This window comes from Dipodomys spectabilis, unplaced genomic scaffold (assembly GCF_019054845.1).
Source record: "Dipodomys spectabilis isolate Male_0828 unplaced genomic scaffold, ASM1905484v1 ptg000125l, whole genome shotgun sequence".
Taxonomy (NCBI): Eukaryota; Metazoa; Chordata; class Mammalia; order Rodentia; family Heteromyidae; genus Dipodomys; species Dipodomys spectabilis.
Window position 1 is genome coordinate 24,357,973 of NW_024870802.1, and position 24,601 is coordinate 24,382,573.

Consider the following 24,601-nt stretch of genomic DNA (forward strand, 5'->3'; position numbering starts at 1 on the left):
CAATTTGTTAAACAATTTACAATTTGTTGTGTAGAAATTATTGTGTAATTATTATTTCTGTTATATTGATTTCTCCCTAAACCTCAAATTAAATTTTTATCTCTACTGTTTGTAATTAAAATATGGTCATACGATTCATTAATATTATTCTAAGTAGTTACCAGGGACTGGTGTTAATTGTGAGCCTCTTTTTATCCCTCCATGCTGTTTCTTTAATACATATTCTGTGAATTTTGTAAATACTTTTGATGTGTCCTCAGGCATTATCAACTCCTAAGGGAACTAAGAGCAATAGAAACCTTAGGCGACACACAAGTGTCGAAAATTATGAGCTACATTTTTTTTTCCTGAAAGCATACCTGACTTTTTAATGAAATAGAGCAGCATTATGACATTAGATTTGAATGTAGGTAAGAGGTTAATAAGTTCTATACCTCTCATGAATAACTCATCTCTTTTGCAGGTTGTTATTCACAGTTGAAATTCTCTAATTAATTTTTCTCTGATTGTTTTCCCCACCCCTTTTCTCCAGCTCTTGTAAATGTGAAACTCTGGGCCATTGACCGACAATGTTTTCAAACAATAATGATGAGGACAGGACTCATCAAGCATACCGAGTATATGGAATTTTTAAAAAGGTAGGACATGTTCCTTTCTCCTCTTGAGCGTATTTATTGTCCTTTGTAAATGCAGCAGAGTGAAAACTTCTCTTTTCTCTAATCTCAGTCTTAATAGCTTTACAAATTTATAGAAGGGCAAGACGTGTACAGGCTTCTTTATAACTCTGGTGCCAGTTTTCAGCATAAGGGGATGAGTCAGAGCTTCTGAATTTTATCACGTGTACTCAGCCATTCCACATTTTCCCAGAGAAAAGTAGCTCACAGGAACAAATAAGAATTTCTTGAACAGTAAAGAATACTGTCTATTCTACTTATTGGTTAATACATTTAAATAATCTCTGCTAGATGCACCACACTGTATGGCTACACTCTTCATTCTATGAGTTTCCACTGAAAAGGCTGGATAACTAAAAAGGGAAAGCTCCAAGAAGCAGCCTATTATCCTTTAATACTGAGTTTAATTTCCCAAATTAAATTTATTTTATATTGCAGTAAAAGTTTTTCTTTCCTTGAATCATATATGATCATAGTAACTCCATATAGAATGGGAATAGAACAAAAAAATACAGCCTTTTAATTTCTTAGGAATATTTGCTGATATGTATTGAAACTAATTACTTTGCTTCTAAGTTTATTTTAAAGAAAATATATATCATTTTTGTTAAAAATAACATTGACTATTCTGCTGAGTTTTAAAAACAATGTTTTTCATTATTTTTCTTTGAAAAGGTAAACAGTAAGTAGTGATGTACAGATTCTGAGCTACTGAGATTTCATTTTTGAAAGCTAGAATATTAAAGTACTTTTGGTTTTTCTTATATTTTCATTTTTGTAAATAAGTGGGTAAAATGAAGCTGATAAGTCAAATTCACATTTGACTTCAGTAATATATCTTAACAGATATCTCTTGAGTTTCCTTCAAATGCAATTTTAATACTCCTTACTTGGGTATTTCTTGTGGTTAATTAATTTTGTTTCTGCTTCATCTTTTATATATTTTTCATTTCCACATGAAATCTTTTGGTTATAATCCCACTGAAGGGACCTTGAAATTCTAATTTTATATCAAGTAACATTATATTAAAATATTTCTCTGTCAGCAGGGTGTTTTTCCTCCTCATTGTTACTGGACAAAAACATGTGGAAGTAGAAATATAAGTCTCTTTAAAATTTTAATACAGTTTTCAAGGAAGGTATATTGTTTATGTACAATATAACACACAATAAGTGTGTGGCAGAATATATCTGTGTGTGCTGATATGTATTTGTGCATTTGTGTATGTGTGGGCAGAGAACAAACAAAGAGAAACAGAATGGATATCTATTTCAAAACTTAACTTGCAAGTTATTGATTTTTATGCAACCCTAATAAAGATCTCAATTGCTAATTAACAAATAAGTATCTGTATCACAGTGCCTTGTGCTTATTTTATATATCTATGCATTGTGCAATCATCATGTTAATTTTAACTACCACCAATTTATTTTCTCAAGTAAACATCAATTGAATGGTACTGTATCAGGAGACAGAGATGTCTCGTGTGTGTGTGTGTGTGTGTGTGTGTGTGTGTGTGTGTGTGTGTGTGTGTGTGTGTGTTGTGTAATCAACTCTGGTCATGCTGTCATTGTCAGAATTATACAATCTATCCTTATAATTTAATGAAACTTGGCTTTCAAGAATGGGTCAACACATTTTTATTGATCAACTGAGAGTGAGAGCAAGTAGAATTTAACTGGTTGAGTAAAAATGAGGTTGACACCAATTTTAATCTCACTTTCTATCAGGCTCTTTCATAAAACAAGTTTACACTGAATATAGAACTGGGCGGGGAGTTTAGAGAAGTGACAAAATGATCATCATCTGTTTTAATCTTACTAAATTGTGACAGTGACTAGTTCTCCCTCTATAACTCTTCAGTGACTCACAGTTGCTACTCAATTACTTATATCCTCATTGCCTGGACATTCAAGACCCTCCTACAACCAAAGGCAGCCAACTTACCCTGTTTTAGTCTTGCCTTACTTACATAATCCAAATGATTCCACAGACCTGAATATTTCAAGGTCTTCCTATAGCACACTCCCCCCTCTTCCCTGCCTGTGTTCCCAATTGTCATTGCTCAAACCATTTCCTTCTTTTTTTTTTTTGTCGGTTGTGGGGCTTGAACTCTGGGCCTGGGCGTTGTCCCTCAGCTCTTCAGCTCAAGGCGAGCGCTCTACCACTTGAGCTATAGCGCCACTTCCGGTTTTCTGGTGGTTTATTGGAGATAGGAGTCTCACAATCTCTCCTGCCCGGGCTGGCTTTGAACCGCGATCCTCAAATCTCAGCCTCCTGAGTAGCTAGGATTACAGGCATGAACCACCAGCGCCCAGCTCATTTCCTTCTTTTTGATCCAACTAAAGGCCTCCTTTTCCACAGGCATTGATTTCATTCTATGGAGTAGTAACCTTCCTTCTGGAGTTTTCTCTATCAATTTTACTTGTCTACTTTGTTTATAATTTGACTACTAAGCTTATCTCTACTCATAAAACATTCACTTTTCAGGGGTATGGTTTTATCTTAAATATTCTGGCATTCTTTTTTCATACAAACTGTATAAATTTATACATAGACAGTTGACAGAATAGTAAATCCAGAGCCAATATGTGGTTTTTAGAGCTTATTGCAAACCAGCAGTGTAAAGCCCCTTTTCTAAAAATTGTTTAAAATTTCATGAGAGCAACACATTATTAAATCATACACAGCCCCCTTCTGAGAAGGAGCTTTGTGCTGCTGTAAAAATCACCCACACTTTTGAGGCTGAAAGTGTGAATAACATTCATTTCACTCTTATGTTCCCAAGTTAGCTATACTTGATACCATTTATTTAGCTAGGCTATAAAGATGTGGCACAATAATACCCAAGGGAAATAATCAAAGGCATTGTCAAAATCTCAAAACACCAAAATCAATTAGATTTTTCTACTATAAAATCATTTATTTCCCTATTTGGTAGTATGTTTTAAACAAATTTGTATATCATTCTTTTTGTTGTTTTTGGTCATGGGGCCTGAATTCTGGACCTGGGCACTGTCCCTCAGCTCTTCAGCTCAAGGCTAACACTCTAGCACTTGAGCCTCAGTGCCACTTCTAGTGTTTTGGTGGTTTATTGGGGATAAGAACCTCATGGATTTTCCTGCCCGGGCTGGCTTTGAATCTCAATCCTCAGATCTCAGCCTCCTGAGTAACTAGGATTACATGTGTGAGCCACCAGTGCCTGTCTCATTCTTTTATATAACATAAAAACATTAATTTTTTTACATAGTCAAACCAGTTAACTGACCGTTTTTATGGCTCCATGTGTAGAAAACTTACCTATTTTGACATTATAAAGATATAAACTCCACTAGATATTATAATATTATGCTGAAAATACAACTTGCGGGTGGGGATGGAAGGAAAAAACCAGAAAAGAGCGAGGGAAGTGGTGACATTGTCCAGAAAGAAATGTACTTTTTAAGCGACTTATGTCTTTGGACCTCACCTTGATAATAATGATAATACAAATTTTACTTATTTATTTATTTATTTATTTATTTATTTATTTATTTATTTATTGTCGGTTGTGGGGGCTGAACTCTGGGCCTGGGCACTGTCCCTCAGCTCTTCAGCTCAAGGCTAGCACTCTACCACTTGAGCCACAGCGCCACTTCTGGCTTTTTTCTTTTTGCTTATGTGCTGCTGAGGAATCGAACCCAGGGCCTCATACATGCAAGGCAAGCACTCGACCACTGAGCCAAATTCCTGGCCCCCAATTAAAATTTTTAAAATGCCCCGCGCCAGTGGCTAACTACTCAGGAGGTTGTGATTTGGGGATCATGGTTAGAAGCCAGTTCAGGCAGGAAAGCCCATAAAACTCATCTCCAATTAACCACCAGAAAAATGGAAGTGGCCTTGTGGCTAAAAGTGGTAGAGCACTAACCTTGAGTAAAAATGCTAACTGATAGAGCTGAAACCCTGAGTTCAGTAACCCTGTTACTGACAAAAGAATTAAAATAAAATATACATGTATATAAACTTAACACATCAAAGGGCTCTAGCAATCTATGAAGGGAGGATGTTTTTCTCTATATGTTGCTAAAAAAAACTTCCTCCAGAATTTTCTACTAGAGATATCATATATTTGGTATTTTGTGAAGGATTCAATGAAGTAAAGAAATTGTAACACTAACCAAAAATAAAACCTCTAGAAACTGACAATGCAAATCATCAAATTCTACCATTGTAGTGCTTTCTATTGCGCATCTTGATGTGTTACTAATCAGGGACAGCCACGGGTTAAAAGAGGTGTGGTCCAATTATCACTGGTTATCTCCCCTGGACAATCTCCCTCTTTATTTTCAGCACATATTTGGAAGTGAACAAATTATATCTCTAAATGCACTGCTAGTACATAGATACATTTCCTTGCTGTCAAAGTTGGGTTTTATTTTAATTCCAGTATATTTGCTCGATTATGTAACCACCAAGCATGATATTTACCCCCTTCTTTGTGTTAGATGAAAACTGTGATTCTGATCTTTAATCCTCTTCAGTCATCTCTTGTGTCCGTAGTTCACATTCTATGATAAAAACATTTCCTACATCCTTATGCAAGCATGACAAAAATGATTCAAGAGGCAGAGGTACCAAATGGGATACGATTGCCATAGTTCCAGCAAAAATCTCAAGTTGACAGCATTTTTCCATCATTTCAGACCACTGGAAAATATTTTTGTTTTCAATATAAATTTTGGAAAATGAGTCAGATAACTGACAGAGTTAATTTGTGCTGCTTTTCTCTGAACGTATTCTCTGGTGCTCCTATTGGCAATGGTATCTAGACCCAAAGGAGCATTCCAGTGTAGCCATGTGGCCAGTGGGTCTACTTGTAAATCTGGGTTTTCTTTTGTCTACACACTATGATGCTGATGATGCCGATGATCACCATGATGATTAAGGATTCTGATTTATATAATGAACCGCATTTTCAAGTCAGACTCACAGAAAAAAACAATCTTTTCTGGAAACTGAACTATGGAGTTGATTCTGTTGATCTCCAGAAAGCCTTTTTCTCCCTCTATTAGAGAATTCTTTTATGAAGCAGATAGGCTCACATTGTAATTCTTGAGTTAAACTTTTATGTAACTCCTAGCAGAAAGCTCTCTTTGGTTTTTACCTTGTCCCCAGTGCCATGCCTGTGTTGGCAACTGCTAATGTTTCCAGCTCATCTCTTTCCTTCTTCTCATTTCCACTGTCACAGAATAGAGGCATTGAACAAGATGCATTGTACTCATAACCTGGCATATGGAACTATAAGCTCTCTGTACAACTACTTAATAACAAAGAACTCCAAAAGAATAAAAGTAAGAAATTTAAGGGCCTGTTTTTTTTTGTTTTTACTGAGGTAAAGCATAATAGATAATTATTTAAAGTGCATGGTGTCACCCAGTTTCTGGGAAATCTGAAATTCAGTTCTTCTAGAATGTCAGCACTCTTTTGCTCAAATTTCCAGGGTAAAATTCTCCCTAGAATTTCACAATTGCTATAAGATGTTCTTTGAGACCCTTGGTAAAGTTGTCATATCCTCCTCGGAAACAGTGTTTACAGCTGCCAGTGTAATAAGTTTGAATGACAGCTGTGGGGGTTGGACAAGAAAATCTGTATTTTTAACAAGTTCTCAAGGTGATGCTGATGCTTTGCGGAGAAGCACAATCAATAACAGAAAATGAATTAGAAAATGTCTTTCAAATGTTCTAAGTATTTCAATGAATTACTAATAGGAAGAATATCTGCGTTTAAATTTGGTTTCATTCAGTATAGTTGTGCTGTTTTAGGCAAACATCTTTAAGCCTAAGGCTCAGTAATCAAAAATTGGAAACTTCTCTCTGTGAAGAAGCATAATGAAGAATAAACAAAACAATAACAAATGTTAGTAAATATTTAATAAGCATGTTCAAAACACTTGAGATGTATCTAATCATCAACAAAAACCTCTATAATGAATTCTATCATATAGTTTTATGTATTAAAGCCAAAGAGTTAAATGAAATTACATAATTAATTGTAGACAGACTTAGAACTGTTATTTATGTATTATGTATTTTTGGTGCTGGTACTGGAACTTCAACTTAGGGTCTGGGCAGCACCCCCTAGCCTTTTCACTTTTTTTCTACCACTTGAGCTTCAATGGCTTCTTTGGTGTGTGATTGGAGATAGTCTTACCCACGTTTCTGCTCAGGCTGGCTTCAAAACTCAGTCTTCAGATATCAACCTTATGAGTAGCTAGGATTACAAGCATGAGCCAACTCTACCTGTCTTCATAAATGTTAATATCCACGTGTCAGTTCCTAGGCATGGAGTTCCAACTCATTAAATTGCCATTTACTCTGCCTGAAGGATTCTGTACATGTTCACTATGTCCTTGAAGCCCCTAGATTTTTTTCATGGGGAGCGGAGGGGTGGTAACAATTTCCACCTCCTAAATGCCAATAGGATTTTTCTTCCTCTCATATTTTTCCAACTCTTGAATACATTTTCATAAATAATCATTGACAGCTTAAGAACTACCACTTTAAATAGCATCAAATACAAGATAATGTCTTAGAATTACATAAGTTCAATAATAAGGGCTTTAATTTGTTTGGAAGGCTGCCTTCTACATACAAAATGTATCATTATTGCTAAAGTGGCTATTAAGTAGCTAAAGATCTGTGTCTTCTCTAGAAATTTAGGCAGTGTATTTGGGGCTCTTCCTGACCATAAGCTTAAATGGAAGTCTACAAACAGACTCTATTCTTTTTTAGGCTGTGTTCTGTGATCTTTTAAGGACATTTATAGAGTATTTCTTGGATTCCTTAGCCTGAAAATAAAATCAAGATGTTACTTGATTTTGGTTCATTTTGGTGTAAACTACGTAAGGAGTGACTATAGAATCCATTTGATTTTTTAGGATCATATTTCTGGAAAATCAAAATCATCATTCCCCTTTGACCAGACTTTTCTCCTACAATTTTAGGAAAAAGATAGAGAGAAAAAAGAGATTGTATGCCAAAATAGCTTTAGGTATTTTAGAGCATTTTACTTTAGAGAATAAGTGACAGACTATTAAGCTTTTAAGCTTTAAGCTCTAATAAAGCTTTTCTAGAAGATTGTGAATCCTGCATTAAAATTAATCTTGACAAAGCTGGCATAGCCCTAATTTGAAAGGAAATAATATGAAGAATAAATAAAGAGGTATATCCTCACCATCTTCCAAATATGCCTGCTGAAAGATATCTTAGGATATCAGATCCGTTCTTATTAAATGTGACAGGAGGAGAAGGTAACCATTAAATTTCATGCTCTCATCTATTATTTGGAAAAAGGTTGACATATTGATCCTTTTAAAGAAAGAAAGGCAATGTGATCTCAGATATCTGCATCATTATATGCTGATAATTGAAAACTATTTATATGCACATATTGTATATAGAAACTTCTATTTCCACAAGTTTTTTTTAACTAATCCTTGCAAATAATTTAGATGCTTGATATATAAAACTTGTGGTTAATTTCTCCCCTTTGAATCAGTAATGAATTCCCTACATCTAATTTGGTCCAGGGGAAGACAGGCCCTAGATGAGGATTTAGGACATTGCTCCATTTATGATGCTGCCTCTTAGATTGCCTACATTTGGAGGGAGGAGTCTCTGAAGCTCATATCCCTATGTATCACATTGCTTTATCTTTCTAAGTAAGTATCCTTACTCAAAACTGAGGTTTAGAAAGATAAAGCAATGTGATACATTAGTTGAATATTCTCCCATTATATTGTCACTTTCGCTTTTATAAATTATGCCTGTGATGAGGCTTATTTTACTTCTGTCATTCATATCGAGCCTGCTGGAAGTAAGTCCTATGTTTGTAAAATGTGTTATATACAATATGTTGAAGTCTAAGACAGTGAGTTCTTTTCCACAACAAAAACTATTCTGCTGAAAGAACAGGCATGGTTCAAGTGGTAGAGCACCAGCTTTGAACAGTAAAAGCTAAGCAAGAGTGTGAGGCAGAGTTCAATTCTCTGTACCAACAGGAAGGAAGGAAGGAAGGAAGGAAGGAAGGAAGGAAGGAAGGAAGGAAGGAAGAGAGGGAGGAAAGGAAGGAAGGAAAGAAGGAAAGAAGAAGGGAGGGAGGGAGGAAGGAAAGAATCTATTCTTCAAAGAACAAATTCAAGAAGCATTTACCAAGTACTCGGGAAAATAAGAAAGTAGTATTTTTTTTGGATATCAACAATCTAGTTTTGTCTACTTGTTCAATCTTCCCCAGGGCTGATGAGGAATTCAAGAGATCTTCAGTGAGGAGGTAAACATGTTGCCAAGAGGCTAAATAAATATTAAATAGTTTTAGACATTGAAAGCCTCTTAGCTTGTATATTTTATCTGTTCTAGAAAGAGGAGGGTACATCTGCTGGTTGGCTTAGACACACAAGAAAAGGAATGAGCAGCATGAATTTTGGCTTGGTTTTGTTATCCTTGAAATAAAGTTAATTGTAGTTTATTTGCCATTACGATTTTACCAAGGTGAATTTTTAGTGAAATGTTAGGAATCTGCCTAGTTATTTTTAATTTTTAAAATGGGAAAACCATCCCATCTTTTCTACTCTGTCTCAAGTGTTTCTACTCAGCTCAATTGTAAGCACTCATCCCAACTCAAGTGAAGATCAGGGATAAATCAAACAGCCAAAACTTGGCACCTTGCATACATTACTTAGTTTAATTTTGCCAAGATTCATTGAGGAAATCAGGGTTATCTTCATTTTACTGAGGAAGCAATTGGAAGCATGAAATTTAGTGGGGTTTTTTTCCCTATTAGCATTAGGCTAGATTCAAATCAATTCAATCTCACATTTTTTATTCTGTTAATTATATCAGGCTAACTTCTTGATGTCAAGGGAAGAACAATATGGTAGTATTAATAATTACTTTTTGTAGAATTAAAACATCAATTGGTGAATATGCAAAAATGTGAATAGTCAGAAAAGTCTCTTGGAAATATATTTCTGATACATTTCAGCTATTAGAGAAAGTTCCTAGCGTACAATTTTGGAATCAGACTATGTCATATACATATTTATGCATGTATGTATACATTCATATATCAAAGGAATCTGGGCTTTTAAAAATTAACTTAAAAATAGTTAATGGGGAAGAGATATTTTTCCTTCAAATTTCCAGAATCATATAACTTTTAGTTTACTTTGTATAATAATAACTAATAGAATATTTATGCCAAAGCCTAGAAGGATGGCAATTAAGATGCATAGATCTAGTTATCATATAAATATATAAAATGTTTATAATTACTCAAGACTTTCCAAGAAATGTCTTCCCAGTTGATTTGAAGTGGTCCTAAGGGTAATGACTACATTTCATATTTGAAAGAACCTACTTAAGATCTGTTTTGTTGTACAAAGAAAGACAAATCAAAGTTGTCTGGGAGAATGGATATGCATGTTAATGAATATTAATCTAAATGGCATTAAATTCTTTTTTCTCCACCTTGTCCTATCTCCTCTTTCTTTGCCTCTCTTTTTATCTCCCTCTTACTTTTAATATATCAGTATTTCTTATGTAGAATTTTATTGTACAACTAAAGGGTTTTCAAAAGTACATTTGTATATATAATGTGTTATGCTATTCCATGTATAATATACTTTTATCACATTCACCCCATTACCTTCTCTTATTCCCCTCATCCTCTACTTTAGCATGACCCTAAACTATGAAAGCATATGATCATTTTTTCACTTACAACATACACTTTTCTGGATCCAATTCATACTTTAAGTCCTGTCAGACACAACACAGGAGTTGTGCTACAAATGGAGTAGCAGTGATTGGACCACCTGTGAAAATCATGAAATCCTTATGGAACATGCAGACACACACAGACACACACAGACACACACAGACACACACAGACACACACACACACACACACACACACACACACACACACACACACACCTTATTCCAAAGTTAATTTTGTAACAGACAAGAGGTCAAAACAATGTATGAAAACCTGAGACTCCCCTAGAACAAATTTTTCAGTCAATTCAGATTAAGATAATCAGATTAAGAAATCTTTCAGATTGAGGAAATCTTGTCTCCCCAGTGACAATTCACCCAGAGGCTTCACTTTTTTAGTTTCCATATTTCTGATATCCAGTTAATTGGCCTCTCTAATACTGAGTCTTTCTTATTTCAATTTAAACTTCCTAACATAATTAGAGAAGAGATATCTCGCTTAGTGATAAAGATGTCAAACTGCAGAAAAGAGGTATCTCTGTCCTCATAGAACTAGCATTTTTCTTTTCTTTGTTCTAGTTACTTTTTCTTGCTTAGTTACTTTTGTTTGTTTTTTTTTTTTTTTTTTTGTCGGTCGTGGGGCTTGAACTCTGGGCCTGGGCGCTGTCCCTCAGCTCTTCAGCTCAAGGCGAGCGCTCTACCACTTGAGCTACAGCGCCACTTCTGGTTTTCTGGTGGTTTATTGGAGATAGGAGTCTCACGGTCTCTCCTGCCTGGGCTGGCTTTGAACTGCGATCCTCAGATCTCTCAGCCTCCTGAGTAGCTAGGATTACAGGCGTGAGCCACCAGCGCCCGGCTTTGCTTAGTTACTTTTGAGATATGTTCTTTTTGTTGTTGTTGTTTAAGTAGACCTATTTTTTATTTTTCTTAGAGTATATTGTACAATGGGAGGGGTTTTGTTATGACATTTTCCATCTATACACATATATGAAAAATATGATCATTAATGTTATCCATCTTATATTTCTATTTTGAAGAAATCTCTTCTTTAAAATTTGATTAGCTTTATGTAGCTGTACAAAAGAATTGCCATTTAACAAAGCAGTTTATGAATATAATGTATCGTGATCAATGTCAACCCTTTCAATATTCTTACTCATTCCTCTCATTTCTCTCCCTCCTTCCTTCTTCTTAAATTTGTTGGATATAGAGGCTGGGAAGTTGGCTCAGTGGTAGAGTGCTTGCCTCACATGTATGAGGTCCTGGGTAGGATTCCTCAACACCACATAAAGCAGAAAAAAAGCCAAAGTGGTGCTGCAGCTCAAGTGGTAGGGTGCTAGCCTTGAGCTGAAAAGCTGAGGGACAGCGCCCAGGCCCAGAGTTCAGGCCCCAAATGCTTGATAAGAAATGTACTCATTACCTTGCTCATGTAATTGTAATCCCTCTGTACAGTATCTTCACAATTAAAAAACTTACTAATAAAAATATGTAGGACATACATTAGACTCTTGACTGCATTCTCCGCCTTCTCTGCACTTGCCCACCCCTTTACCTTTGACTCTACCCCTCCCCTTTTGAGTACCTGCTTCCTACTTTTTGTTTTTGTTTTTACTTTGCCTTTCTAAGGAGCAACACTATTTTTTTTTTTTTTTTTTTTTTGCTTTGCCTGTCTAAGGAATAACACTATTTGAGTTCTTCTGTGAATCTGTCAGTATATTTGTATACACTTGCACACTAGTCAACGTATTTACTTATAAGTTTATCAGCTAAATTTGGCTTCCATATATAAGAAAAAGTATGCATCCTTTGTCTCTCTGAGCCTGACTTACTTCATTTTGCCCAGGATGTCCTAGACAAAAACCCTCCAATTTTATTTTTCCTGTTATAGCTGGGATGAAAGGTATGTGTCTCATCACTTAATTTTTGTTGATGATGGTAAGATGGGGAATCAAGAATCATGTTGTTTGGGATGGAACCTCACTCCTCCCATTTTCTGTTTCCTAAATTATTGGGCTCCAGGAAAAAGACTATTAAAATTTCTTCTTTATAGTCCTTGATAGATCATTTTTTGCATCTCATAGAAAACACTGCTGATTTCTTTCACTTGTCTTTAGAAAATGCAGGACTTTTTGGAGATACTCAACTACCCCTCCTTAACTTTTGTTTCATGCTTCTTATTCTTATTTCCTGGTGTGTCTGGCATTTTTATCTGTCCTTAAGATTCCAATGTGTATTTAGGGATTAAGTCCTTTCAGGTACTACGTGGAAACTGTGCTAGAAATAGTGGCAGTGATTGAACCACCTGTGAAAACCATGGCTTCCTTATTGGGCATGCAGAATACATCCAAGGGACAGTTGTGTAGTTGTCCTGTAGTGTAGACTTACCGTGCTTCAGGACGCCACTGCTGGCTTTTCTAAACTCATCTTTTTGTGTATGCAACTTGTTCTCTCTGTCTTATTTAAGCTTCTGGTGGTAACTGTCTGGAAATCAAGGCCTCAACATATACTTCTTTTAATACTGGAAGGGTTTAGTGTGCTCAGTTATGGCCCTGTTTCTCTATATGCCATTCTTCTGCTTCAAACACTGCCTCCTATTTCTCAGATTGGTCTCACTGCATCATTTGTCATACTGCTACATTTATTAAATTGTTCTGCCAGGCATCAATTGACAATGAGTGCAATAAAAAACTGTAAAGAGGTGTTGTTTTGGGGAAGCCAAGAAAGGGCTAAAGAGTCTAGAGGGGGCTGGCCCTGTAGCTGGAACAGAATATTGGTGAAAGAGCCTGAATGCAAAGCAGAAAATAAACTCAGACCTTGTTGGGCACATAAGAACAGCTTTAGAGTTCATGTAAAGAGGAGGGTCTGTGAGAAAAATTCAGGAGAGGAATGACTTGTAATAATAGACTTTGAATAGTAATAGTGTAGCTGAAAATCTTAATCTACTGACAAAGTCATAACATGGAAGAGCTAAAGTCAAAAATAAATCCATAATCTCTCTAAATGAACAAAATCCTAAGCATGGCAATTGTTTCAACTAACTTTCAAAGATGAATACTTTCCCAGGCCTTTAAAATTGTCTGCCTTAGAGGAGGGGCTGACAGGAGACATGTAACAGGAAAGGATCTTATCAAAAAGACAGGAGACAAGTGCTGACAAGGACATGGAGGACAAATAATTCCTAAACCATTGGTGGCAATGTAAACTGGGATAGCCATGGTGCATGACAGCTTGGAAGGTTCTAGTTAATCAAACCAGTATCACAAAGAGATAGTGGCACTCTCACTTGGTTATAGCATTATTCACAATAGCCAAGGTATGAAGTTAACTTAGGTGTCTATAGACAGATGAATGAAAAACATGGAATAGATAGACAGATAGATAGATATGAGTATGTAATATAGTTTTATCATCTTTATGTACATATAGTGAATATTCAGTGTTGGAAGGTAAGAAATCCTGTCATTTTTAAAAAATAAATGGGTAAAACTGGAGAGGATTATGGTAAGTAAAATGAGCTGCATACAGAAACATCAAAACTTCACAATCTCATGTAGAACACAATCTAAAAATGTTCAACTCCTAGAAAAAGCATGGAAGGATCGTTTCTAGGGATTGACAAATGGAAAAATGGTGACATGTAAACCAAAGAATACTGAACTGAAAAAAAGTAGAGATGAGAAAATATAGAAATAGGCAGAATTAGCAATGTTTCCCTTCATCAATCCCACAGATGGTCTTGCACATTCACACGAGGACGGCTCTGAGCTAAGGGATGCAGGTGTCCCATGAGTCATGATGAAAATAATGATTGCCAGATGGAATGACTACTGTTCTCTGTGCCACCAGAGTGTCTCCTGACTAATTCTTAAGATAATTAAACCACGTAAATATCCAGCTTATTTAGGTCTAGAATAAACTGTATTAAAGGTGGGGGGGGGGGTGGAGTGGAGAGCCACTCCACATCCATCATTCCTCATCTGGACTTTGTGTTGTGAATGCCCCCAGTAAAGTAGATGAATTTAAGGGCTTAAAGGCTATAGGTACACCTGTAGTATGGAGTATTGCATTCCTTCATGTTTTATTTTTCCAGAAGTGTGTGTGTGTGTGTGTGTGTGTGTGTGTGTGTGTGTACCAGTCTTGGGGTTTAAACTCAAGGTCTGGGCACTGTTCCTGAGCAGTTTTTTGCTCAAAGTTCAAGGTCTACCACATTAAGCCACAGTTCCAAAACCAACCTTTTGGTAGTTAATTGGAGATCAGAGTCTCATGGACTTTCCAGGCTGATATGAACTCAGATCTTAGCTTCCTGAGTAGGTAGGATTACAGATGAGAGCCCTTCCTTTATTGTTGGTGGCACTTTTAAACTGTACAACATGAGTGTCTATAGGCATATGTGACACACATTTCAACCCATGAAATCAAAACTATTTTTGTTGTAATTCTAAGGTATCTTCTGTCTATTTCATTCTGATTCAGTCACAGGGTTACAGTTAATTTTTCCAGAATCTAAAACAGCTAAGTGCAATGTCAGCTTATATCATTATCTTTAAATTTTTTTCTCAGTTTTGGTGTTTATTATGATGAACATAAATAGCTATAACTAATATAAATAAAAGTTCTTTCAAATTCCCAGTTGTATTTTAGGGCTATAAAGGGGTCTGATCATCAAAAGTTTTAGAGCCACTATTTGAATTAAAATTAGACCAAATGAAGGCAAATAGATGATAAAAAATAAACTTTCTTAGAAATGCGTTTCTTAGTACCAGAATTTGAAAATCAGAGGTATGTTCATTAAGGAGAAGGGATAGTATCCAGATTTTGTGAAAAACAGATTTTTTTTTGGCCAGTCCTGGAGCTTGAACTCAGAGCCTGGGTACTCTCCCTGAGCTTCTTTCAATCAAGGCTAGCACTCTATTACTTGAGCCACAGTGCTACTGAGGAATTGAACCTAGGGCTTCATGCATGCTAGGCCCCATAGTTGTTTTTTCCCCCTAAACACTATTAAGAGGCTGATATGGGAGGTATAAATCTTTTATAATTTTTCTAAGTTTCTTATAGTTTTGCTAAACACTTCAAAGTTTTCCCTTTTTATTGCATTCAGAATAACCTTTTAAAAATAAAATTTAGGAAATTTTGAACAGATAGAAGTTTCCTTGTAGATAGATTCATACTTCTAGGAAAATATGGGTATTTGTGAATAACAAATTATATATATATTTTTCCTGTATTTTATACAGTAAAAACTAACAATGCTGGGGTCACTTTCCACTACAGACTAATAGATAGCCTGGAACAAATGCAACTACTTTTAACACACACAATAAGCTTCCATATTTTACCAGTGTAAGGTCGTTTCTGTTGTGTTTACATCCAGAATATTAAATTTTGTGGGCCTTTCTTCTCAATATCATCAACTCTGAGAACTTCTGATACATGTCAAAGAATTTGTGTATGAATTCACTTTAGTTAGAAAGTATTGAAAGTTCCCTGAAACATTTTGGTGTTTGAAAGATTCAGGTGAAGGTGCAATGTTGATTATCATCTTTATTTTTTTTTTTGGTAGGCTGTGGGGCTTGAACTCTGGGCCTGCTCCCTAACCCTGAGCTGGTTAGCTCAAGGTGAGCACTCTACTGCTTGAACCACTTCCGGTTTTCTAGTGTTTTTTTTTTTTTTTTTTTTTTTTAATTGGAGGTAAGAGTCTCATGGACTTTCCTGCCCTAGCTGGCTCTGAACCGCAATCCTCAGATCTCAGCCTCAGATCTCAGCTAGGATTACAGGTGTGAGCCACTGGCGCCCGGCAGCTTATCTGAATTCTACATCGAGATAGAACATCTATGACTAAAATTTTATAGGCATACTGAAATGTTTTTAAATAGCTTTGATTCCACAAACATTTTTGGTTATATGATCCAAAACATTTTGGTGAATAATTCCTTCTAGAACTTGGTCAACACTTGCCATTTTTCCTGATTGATAGGTACACTTCAAACACTGTTACAATTCTGATTAGAAAAAAATTCAGTCTTAAATCTAATGTTTAGCTAAAACTAATAAATTTAGTAAGCACTATTTTCTCATCTGAAAATTTTATCTTGGATAGTTTATATTTTCTTCATTAGTTTATCTATGTTTTTATATGATAAATTGTCTTTTGTGGATCAGAGAGTGATATAGATCAAATAAACAAATATTCATATTAATGGATTAACATCTAATTTCTACAGTAGAAATCAGGGCATTCAATATTTGGATTTACAATTTCAGTAACAGTTATATTTTGAATAAAATGACTTCTGAAGTTCTTGGGAATTTACTTTTTATAGTCAATGTAATTTTTCCCAGAATTAATTGTTTTTAGTTTTTTTATTCTATTACAAACCACTGGAGAATACAGGTTTTCTCTGATTTCTAAGAGTAGGTCACTGTGGACAAACTACCAATCATTAATGTTGATAATTGTTAAAACTAATTATATAAAAACATGCATGAAAATTAATAGAGTCAAAGTAAGTGGTTTCAGATTTTGGAAATCACACCTGCATAATTTTGTCATCTTCCTTTTATTTTGACTTCGTTTCTTCCTTTAATTTGATCTTTGCTAATCAGAGGACTCAAAAGATGAGAGCAAAAGAACTGTAAAAATAAAATAAACCAATTGTGGACAAAGGTAAGCTAAGCATAGAAGCTATTTCAACTGGACAGAAAAGTTAAGACATAGTTGATCACTGAATTTTCACAGACATGGGACAAAGTACAGCTAGCGAGGCAAGGAAACACCCAGAGTAGGAGCACAGAGGTGGAAACATTCAGTGATTGAATTACTGATGAATTTAGAGGGTAACGGTTTAAAGCTAACCCATTGTTCCTGCCTGCAACTGCTGTGATTCCCTACCCTCAGCCAACTAGAGTAAGTTCCAGCTTACATATTTCCCATGGACACACCCAAGGGAGCAATACGAACTTCATGTGGCAGAAGATAGAAAGCTATTGTAAGGTTTTTGAGCAAGTGTTGGGATATTAGTTATGTATTGCTTGTGCAAGAAGAACATGTAGAATTGGAGTGTGAAGGGAACTGGAAACAAAGGTAGTGCAGAGTTAGGCATCACATCTCAAAATTAGCTCTGCCCTCAGATTGCATGACTGAAATCTCCAAGTCTCATGAAATCTCCAAGTCTCACTTTCATCTCTGATTAATCAACAAATGACATTGTAGGAGAGTTCGGATGAGACACTAGAGGTATGAGAAGACTATGGGTTCTATAAACTTCAGACAGTAAATTTCGTGTTCATTGAGTGGTGAAATTCTATAACAGTGTAGCAAAGAGCTGAGTTGTGAATAGCTATTAGGATACCATGTGCTTTTTAAGTGCCATTATAAATCATCTATTGCATGATCTCTACGTTTGATGGGTGTAGTAGGCTAATAGAATGAGAAAATGCAATAGATACCATGGGTTAGACTGTGGTGGCACTTTACAATTTGGATAAGATAGAACAATTTAAGCTGAATAGAAAGAGAATCTTACAGTACATTATTCCAAATTTAGCTCTTTAAAGCTCCAGCAAAATAGATTGATAGCTTCTTATTCTAAAATAATAATATATCATCCCTATAATCCCACAAAATGCATCTACTTTAAATAATTTATTTTCATAAAGCATATGGCAAAAGAGAAAGTTGGACTAACTACTCTCTCTGGAAACCAAAAATCCTTCAATTCATTATAACTAATTCTATATGACCTAGTTGAACTGCTGGCAAATGTTGATTGGAAAAATCTCTCAATTGAAGTTGTATTTTAAAAATAATGTAGCTCTTCAAAAATAGCCAAAAGCTAGGTGCCTGTGGCTCATGACTGAAATTTATCCTATCTACTTTGAGGATTATGGTTTGAAGCCAGCCTAGGGGGAAAAGTCCATAGAACATTTATTTCCAGTTAACCAGCCCAAACCTGAAAGTGGAGATGTGGTTCAAGTTGTAGAACACCATTTTTGAATAGAAACGCTAGGAAAGATCATCCAGGCCCTGAGTTCAAGCTGATGGCTCATGCCTATAATCCTAGCTATTTAGGACACTGAGACCCACAGACTGGGATTTAAAGCCAGCCAAGGCAGAAAAGTCCATGAGACTCTGATCTCCAATAAAGTCCTCAGAAAAAGCCAGAAGTAGCATTATGGCTCAAGTGGTAGAGCACTAGCCTTGAGCACAAAGAGGCTCAGCGATAGCACCAAGGCCCTGAGTTCAAGCCCCAGGACTAGCAAATAAATGAAGGTTAGATTATTTGGGAACTAGCTTTCATTAGTATAATGGATAAAACGTGAAAGAATTTTGCTCTGTTGCTTTTAAGGAAAAACATTAAAATAAAGTTAATTTTAATTGACACATAGAGTATTAAACTCATATAGGCTGATGGATACCATGGACTGTATTGACACAAGTATGCACAGTGTGATATTTGAAACATGTTTTGCTTATTTAAATCTTCAGTCATTTATCAGTTCTTTATTATAACAACTTTTCAAATCTTTCTTCTAGCTTTCTGAAATGTACAATGTACTATTGTTATCTATAATTACCCTTCTGTGAAATAGCACCACAGAACTTGTAGCTCCTGTCTGACTCTAATGGGTGTGTGTGTGTGTGTGTGTGTGTGTGTGTGTGTGTGTGTGTGTGTGAGTGAGTGAGAGAGAGAGAGAGAGAGAGCGAGAGAGAGTGAGAGAGAGCATTGATCAATTTATCTTTTCTTCTCTTCTGTGCCCCCAACTTTGGATATACTCTCAATTCTATTCTCAATTCTTACAAGATCAAAATTTTAAGCACAGAAAGAAAATACTTCATGGTCTCACCCATATGTGGAATCTAATTTAGAGAAGATTAATGGAACAAATTTACAGCCACAAATTTAGTTTAGTTTTCTTTAAGGATAAAAAACCTACCCCTGCAGTGGTGCTGAGAGATGGCATCTGGATTGTTCAGTCCATTAACACTAAGGGAAAGAATTCATTTATTTCAGTATTGATTGACCGATGATTTATTTTAACTTGTTTATAAGTATTAAGGCTACATCAACAAGGCAGAATTTCTGAACATAATGTTTTAGCAATATCCTAGGTTTGTTGACCATCTTAGCATTCATGTTGTTTTAAACAATATGCATTTGTCATTTATGTTCCTGTAGGTGAGAAAGTTGGTCACAGATTAACAAAGATGCCTGTGGCTATAGGTATCTCCTGAGGTTGCATTCAGGCTATTCGCCAGTCTGGAAAGCTTCAGCCTCCTCTAAGGACTAAGCTGGGGTCAGGGATTTGTGTCTAAGCTCATTTACATGTACTTGGCAAGTCTCAGTTTCTTGTCAGATTGTAGGCATTTCTCTGGGGCTGCATCACAGGAGAGTTGACTATTCTTAAAAGTAAAGAGAGAATAACCAAGAAAGAACTGATAATCTTTGTTATAGCTAATTGTCAAGAGTATTAGCCTGTCATGTCTACTATAGTCTAATTTTTAGAAGTCATTCGTTAAGTCCAGTTCACATTTCAGGTTGGACTAAGGCAGGATTCCACAGGACATAAAGTCTGGGAGGCCTGGATCCTTGGAGAGCTATCTTTAAGATTGTTTATTACAAAATTCCTAAAGCCAGATAGAGTCTAATTTCATTGAGATAAAATCTATAAGAGAAAATTCAAAGATGACTAGGCAACTTTGAATATGAATTTATACTAATAGTAGGGGATGCCATTAATAGGTCTCAATGAGGTTGTGATTATATATTCTTTGGGAGACACAGGTTTGAATATTTTATTCAAAGTACTATACTATCTCTAACTTATTTCCTTAGTCCATGATCAAACACATACACAAAATAGAAACCATAGATGGAATAGATGCAATTGCTAAATCTGTGCAGTTAGTTTGTGAACATTCATTGACCTATTCTTTCAGCTTTTGAGAATTCAGCTCTCAAAAAGTCTGTTGGGAGGCTTTTCTAATAAAATAGTGGGTAAAATGATGGGTTAGGTCAGTGTTACTTCTATCTTATTCCAGCAACTCCAGGAAAGCAATTTGCGCAGAGCTACCAAATCTCTCAAACCTGCAAGGGCTGCTCAGGATGCTCTGCAAATAAATCTAGAATATTCAAGAACCCAGCTTCCCCATTATCCAATTCCATTAGTGCAGTATGCACCATATGCCTTACCACTTATATTTATAGGGAAGTGGAAAGGAGGGAACAATATGATCTTAAACATCTGGAGATGTTTAGTGCATTCAATTTATTGATGTTTATACTCTGTTAGACTGTGGTTTTCACTATAGTCTCATGTTTCAATTTTTATATTTTCCTTTAGGGCTTGTTTTTAACTTTCTAAGGTTCTACTTCTACCTAAATCTTTCTTTACCCCTTGATTTTAAACCTTATTTTCACACTAAGATAGTAAAGCTTTAGTGTGGGTTAATATCTACTAATCACCAGACCCAGTTTTTGAACCATCTACACTTTTCTAGATTACAGTATTTTCTGAGCTGTAATGGTACTATGCTTCTCTATAATAAACACCCTATCTGTAAATTTTATCTCAGTGTATGGGTACATGTTCGCCAATGTTTGGATAAGCGGCTTATTTTTTCTTCCTAGTCCTGTTGCAATATAATTGTGATGTCTACAGAGTCATTATTTATTAAACTGCTTTCAAAGTGATCTTAAAAAGCTGTTTATAAAACAGCTAACACTTGGAACTGTGAGATCATATCCCCAGGAATAATTATTAAATCTGTGTTAAATTTTTTTCTTATCAATTCCATTAATCTCTATTACATCTAAAAACAATGATTGATTTAGGCTTTTATTAGACTAATGTATGTTCTCCCAATAATATATTGACTGCTAAAATAAACATCATTGTTAGCATTTATTGAAGACTTTAAGATGTGATGACTAAGCTCTTATTTCTATGTGTATATATTATTGAAATTCAGGATTTTTCCATAATTTAATCATATATCATTGGGACATGAATTTTTTCTTAGTAAAAAATTACCATATGTTCTTGAGGTAAAAAATTTAAAAATTCAAGAAAGCATAAGGGACAAAAATGGAATAATCCTTTTAATTGTAATACACAGGAAAAATCAATTGCTAACATTTAAAAAAATTATTTTAAATCCTTCTCAGAGGTGGAGATACAGCTCAAATGGTACAGCACCAGGTTTGAGTGGAAAACCTATAGGACAGCATGCAAGCCTTGATTTCCTGTGCTAGTACCAACACAGAACTATTCCCCCCCCCCCCTATTTTTCTACATTCAATGAAGTCAGGAGAAATGGCCTGCATATAGGAGCCAAATAAACATGAAAGAAGAAAAAAGTAAACATGATTAAAGTCTTTTAAGAGTTGGAAGGCGATCCAGAGCTGTTATAGAGACTCCATAAATGGTTGACAGAGCCAAGTTCCAACTAGTTCATTTCTGTACCATTCATACAGTTTCCTAAAATCTTAGGGTCCTTCATCCTCATGGTCTCAGATATCTAACCTTGCTTGAATTTTGTCTTGACATTTTAGCTCTGTGAATAGAAGAGGCTTGAGTGGTGGGCCACCATTTGCTTTTGGAAGAGACGTTCTGGAAATTCCGGGTTTTTCTAGATACACCTAATTGGCTAGAATTGAGTCTCCAGGTTAATAAGTGACTCAGTAAAAGGAGGAACATTGAAGGGAGAGAGAAAATGTTAGAATAAATGGAAGGAATTTTCCAATTTTATAGATAAGAATTATCTTTAGATGGTAGGATAATGGGTGAATGTGTGACATGGATTTCTCTTCAGTTGATATATGTGTGCATATGTGTATACACACACATTACACATTTTTCCTTCATTCCTTCATTCTTTCTTTTCTTCTTTCATTCCTTCCGTAAGATACAAATAGTTTATTTAACAAAGTGTGTGTAAAGGCTTCTCAGGAGAGCGAGCAGCTGGACCTAGAATTTGGTGGTCCTTTTTTTTAATCTTCTAAATTTTATGTAATAAGCTTACAAAGTAAAACTGAATATATTAGAACTTTTCAGTTTTAAAATAATTTAACAATATATTTTTTAGATAACCCGTATTTTTAAAAATAGCATTGATGTTTCAGTTTAAAGAACGTGAACAGATTCTCCTGATAAGAAATTTTCCACTGCCACAAGGTTTTTGTAAAATGCAAACTGTCAAGTATTGTGGGTCATCTTATTTAGATCAGTGCTTGTTGCAGCCACAGTTGGCATCTCAAAGGTGGAGAAATGAGGTTAAGGAAACACTTACTAGTGCTATGTGAATTCAGCTTACATGGAAGATTTACAATCTACTTAATCACCTAAACATAGGTCAACAAACTTCTTTGTTAAGGAATAAAGTCAAGAATATATTAAGATGCATTGATGCACAATCATGAGTATATTTACATGTTTGTATCCAAAACGAAATCCAATGTCTTTTCTTTTGACCATGTATGATTTGGAGGTACCAACAATTCTCCGCTCAAGGGCAGTGCATGATGATCTGGTGGCAGACACCAGTGAGCAAACCTCAGATGTAAACAGCCCAGAAAAATACATAGACAGTGGTTTGTTCATTTTGCAGATGAGTAAATAGTGACTTAGAATGCTTGCTATGCTCACAAGCAAATAGCACAGTCAGGATTGCATTCATATTTATCTGCCTTTAAAGCCTATGACCTTTCCATTTGGCCAAACCATGGAGCAATAAAACCATATTTTAAGATAAAACAAACTTGAGTTTCAAGTGGAAAACATCATGTAAAGAGAAAAGTTCTTCTAGGCTTTGACAGGAAGATGTGATTTGAAGTCAGGCACTTCCTCCTTTTCTGATGCTGCAATGCACTTTCAGTTCATTGAGGTCTCATTTAGGATACCGTAAATAAGCTCTTGAAACCATGAGGCTATGTTTAGTTACAGAGTTTATTCCACTTCAAATAAAATTGCCCCTGCCCTTATAGCTTTAGGAAAGCTGAAATCTTGGGTGTTTAAAGGGAACAAGAAAAATGGTAATCAATGATTTCATATTATTTGGAAATAGACACTTTAAGAGGTTGTAAATAGCATTTCTGTTCTCTGTTCAATTTGAAATGATGTGGTGATTGTTTCTATAAAGAAAAGGCTCAAAGGCTGGGTTTCCATCCCAAGGATAAAAATCAAATGCAGTGTGTTAGTCATGTATAGCAATATATCTGGCCCTAACAGAGGGATGTGCTCAATCCTGGACACTCAAACAAGAAATGGATCCTAATTGGAGCTGACAAAGAGGAGCCTTTGGGGAAGATTTGTTTTTTGTTTGTTTGTTTGTTTGTTTTATTTTAACTGTTACTAGTAGGTTTCTGCATTTATTGATTCTCAGTGGCTAAGAGTTTGGAGAGCCATGTAATTTATACTGATGCTAGTTTTACTCTGTGAATTATCAAGGCTTGTCATGTTTATTACACAGCTAGCTGTGAAATTCTAACTTTTGGAGTCTAGTTGGAGGAATGCATGTTCTAACTCACTTGATGATAAAAATTGAGCCTTAGTGAGAAGTAAGTTTTCAAGGCCACATATTTATGGTAGAGCTGTATTTAAGCACAGGTTTTTTAAATTGTTAATTATTTTCATCTACACTTGGTTGTGCAAAGAAGTAACAATTACCATGTCCATACATAAAGTACACTGCATCTTGATCATAATCCTCCCTTCTATCACTCTCCCTCCTCCTCTCAATCACATCAAGTTTCCTACTTCCGCTTTCATAAATGTACATTGAATATTGGGACTCTATCATTTTTTTTCCATTCATTGTCTGTCTCCCACTAAGCCCCTGCCTCTGATTTGAAACAAATTTTATTTCCCTGATAATTCATCTGGTTCAACAGTTGTTCAAAGGATTTATTCCATGGAATTTCACTTCTACATGTACTATACTTTTGAAAGTTTGGTCATGTATATATGCATATATCCCCATGTGTGTTTACCAGGAAGGTCGTAGTTTGAGTCTACGATCCACATACGAGAAAGAATATGCACCTTTTACTTTCTTGGGCTGACTTACTTCACTCAGGATAATAGTTTCCAGAGCCATCCATTTCTCTGCAAATGACATTCATTCTTCTTGATGGCTGAATGCAATTTATATATTCAGATAGATTGATCAATTGATT

At 35.5% G+C, this 24,601-nt stretch overlaps 1 protein-coding gene across 2 annotated transcripts in view; it reads left to right on the top strand.

Moving 5' to 3' along the window:
* Positions 1-24,601, top strand: part of Prkg1 (protein kinase cGMP-dependent 1) — a 1,051,642-nt gene that overhangs the window by 674,862 nt on the left and 352,179 nt on the right. For both annotated transcript variants that reach the window (XM_042689193.1, XM_042689194.1), the window contains exon 4: positions 533-638. In XM_042689193.1, the coding sequence (XP_042545127.1) occupies positions 533-638 (106 nt within the window). The remainder of the gene's footprint in view (positions 1-532; positions 639-24,601) is intronic.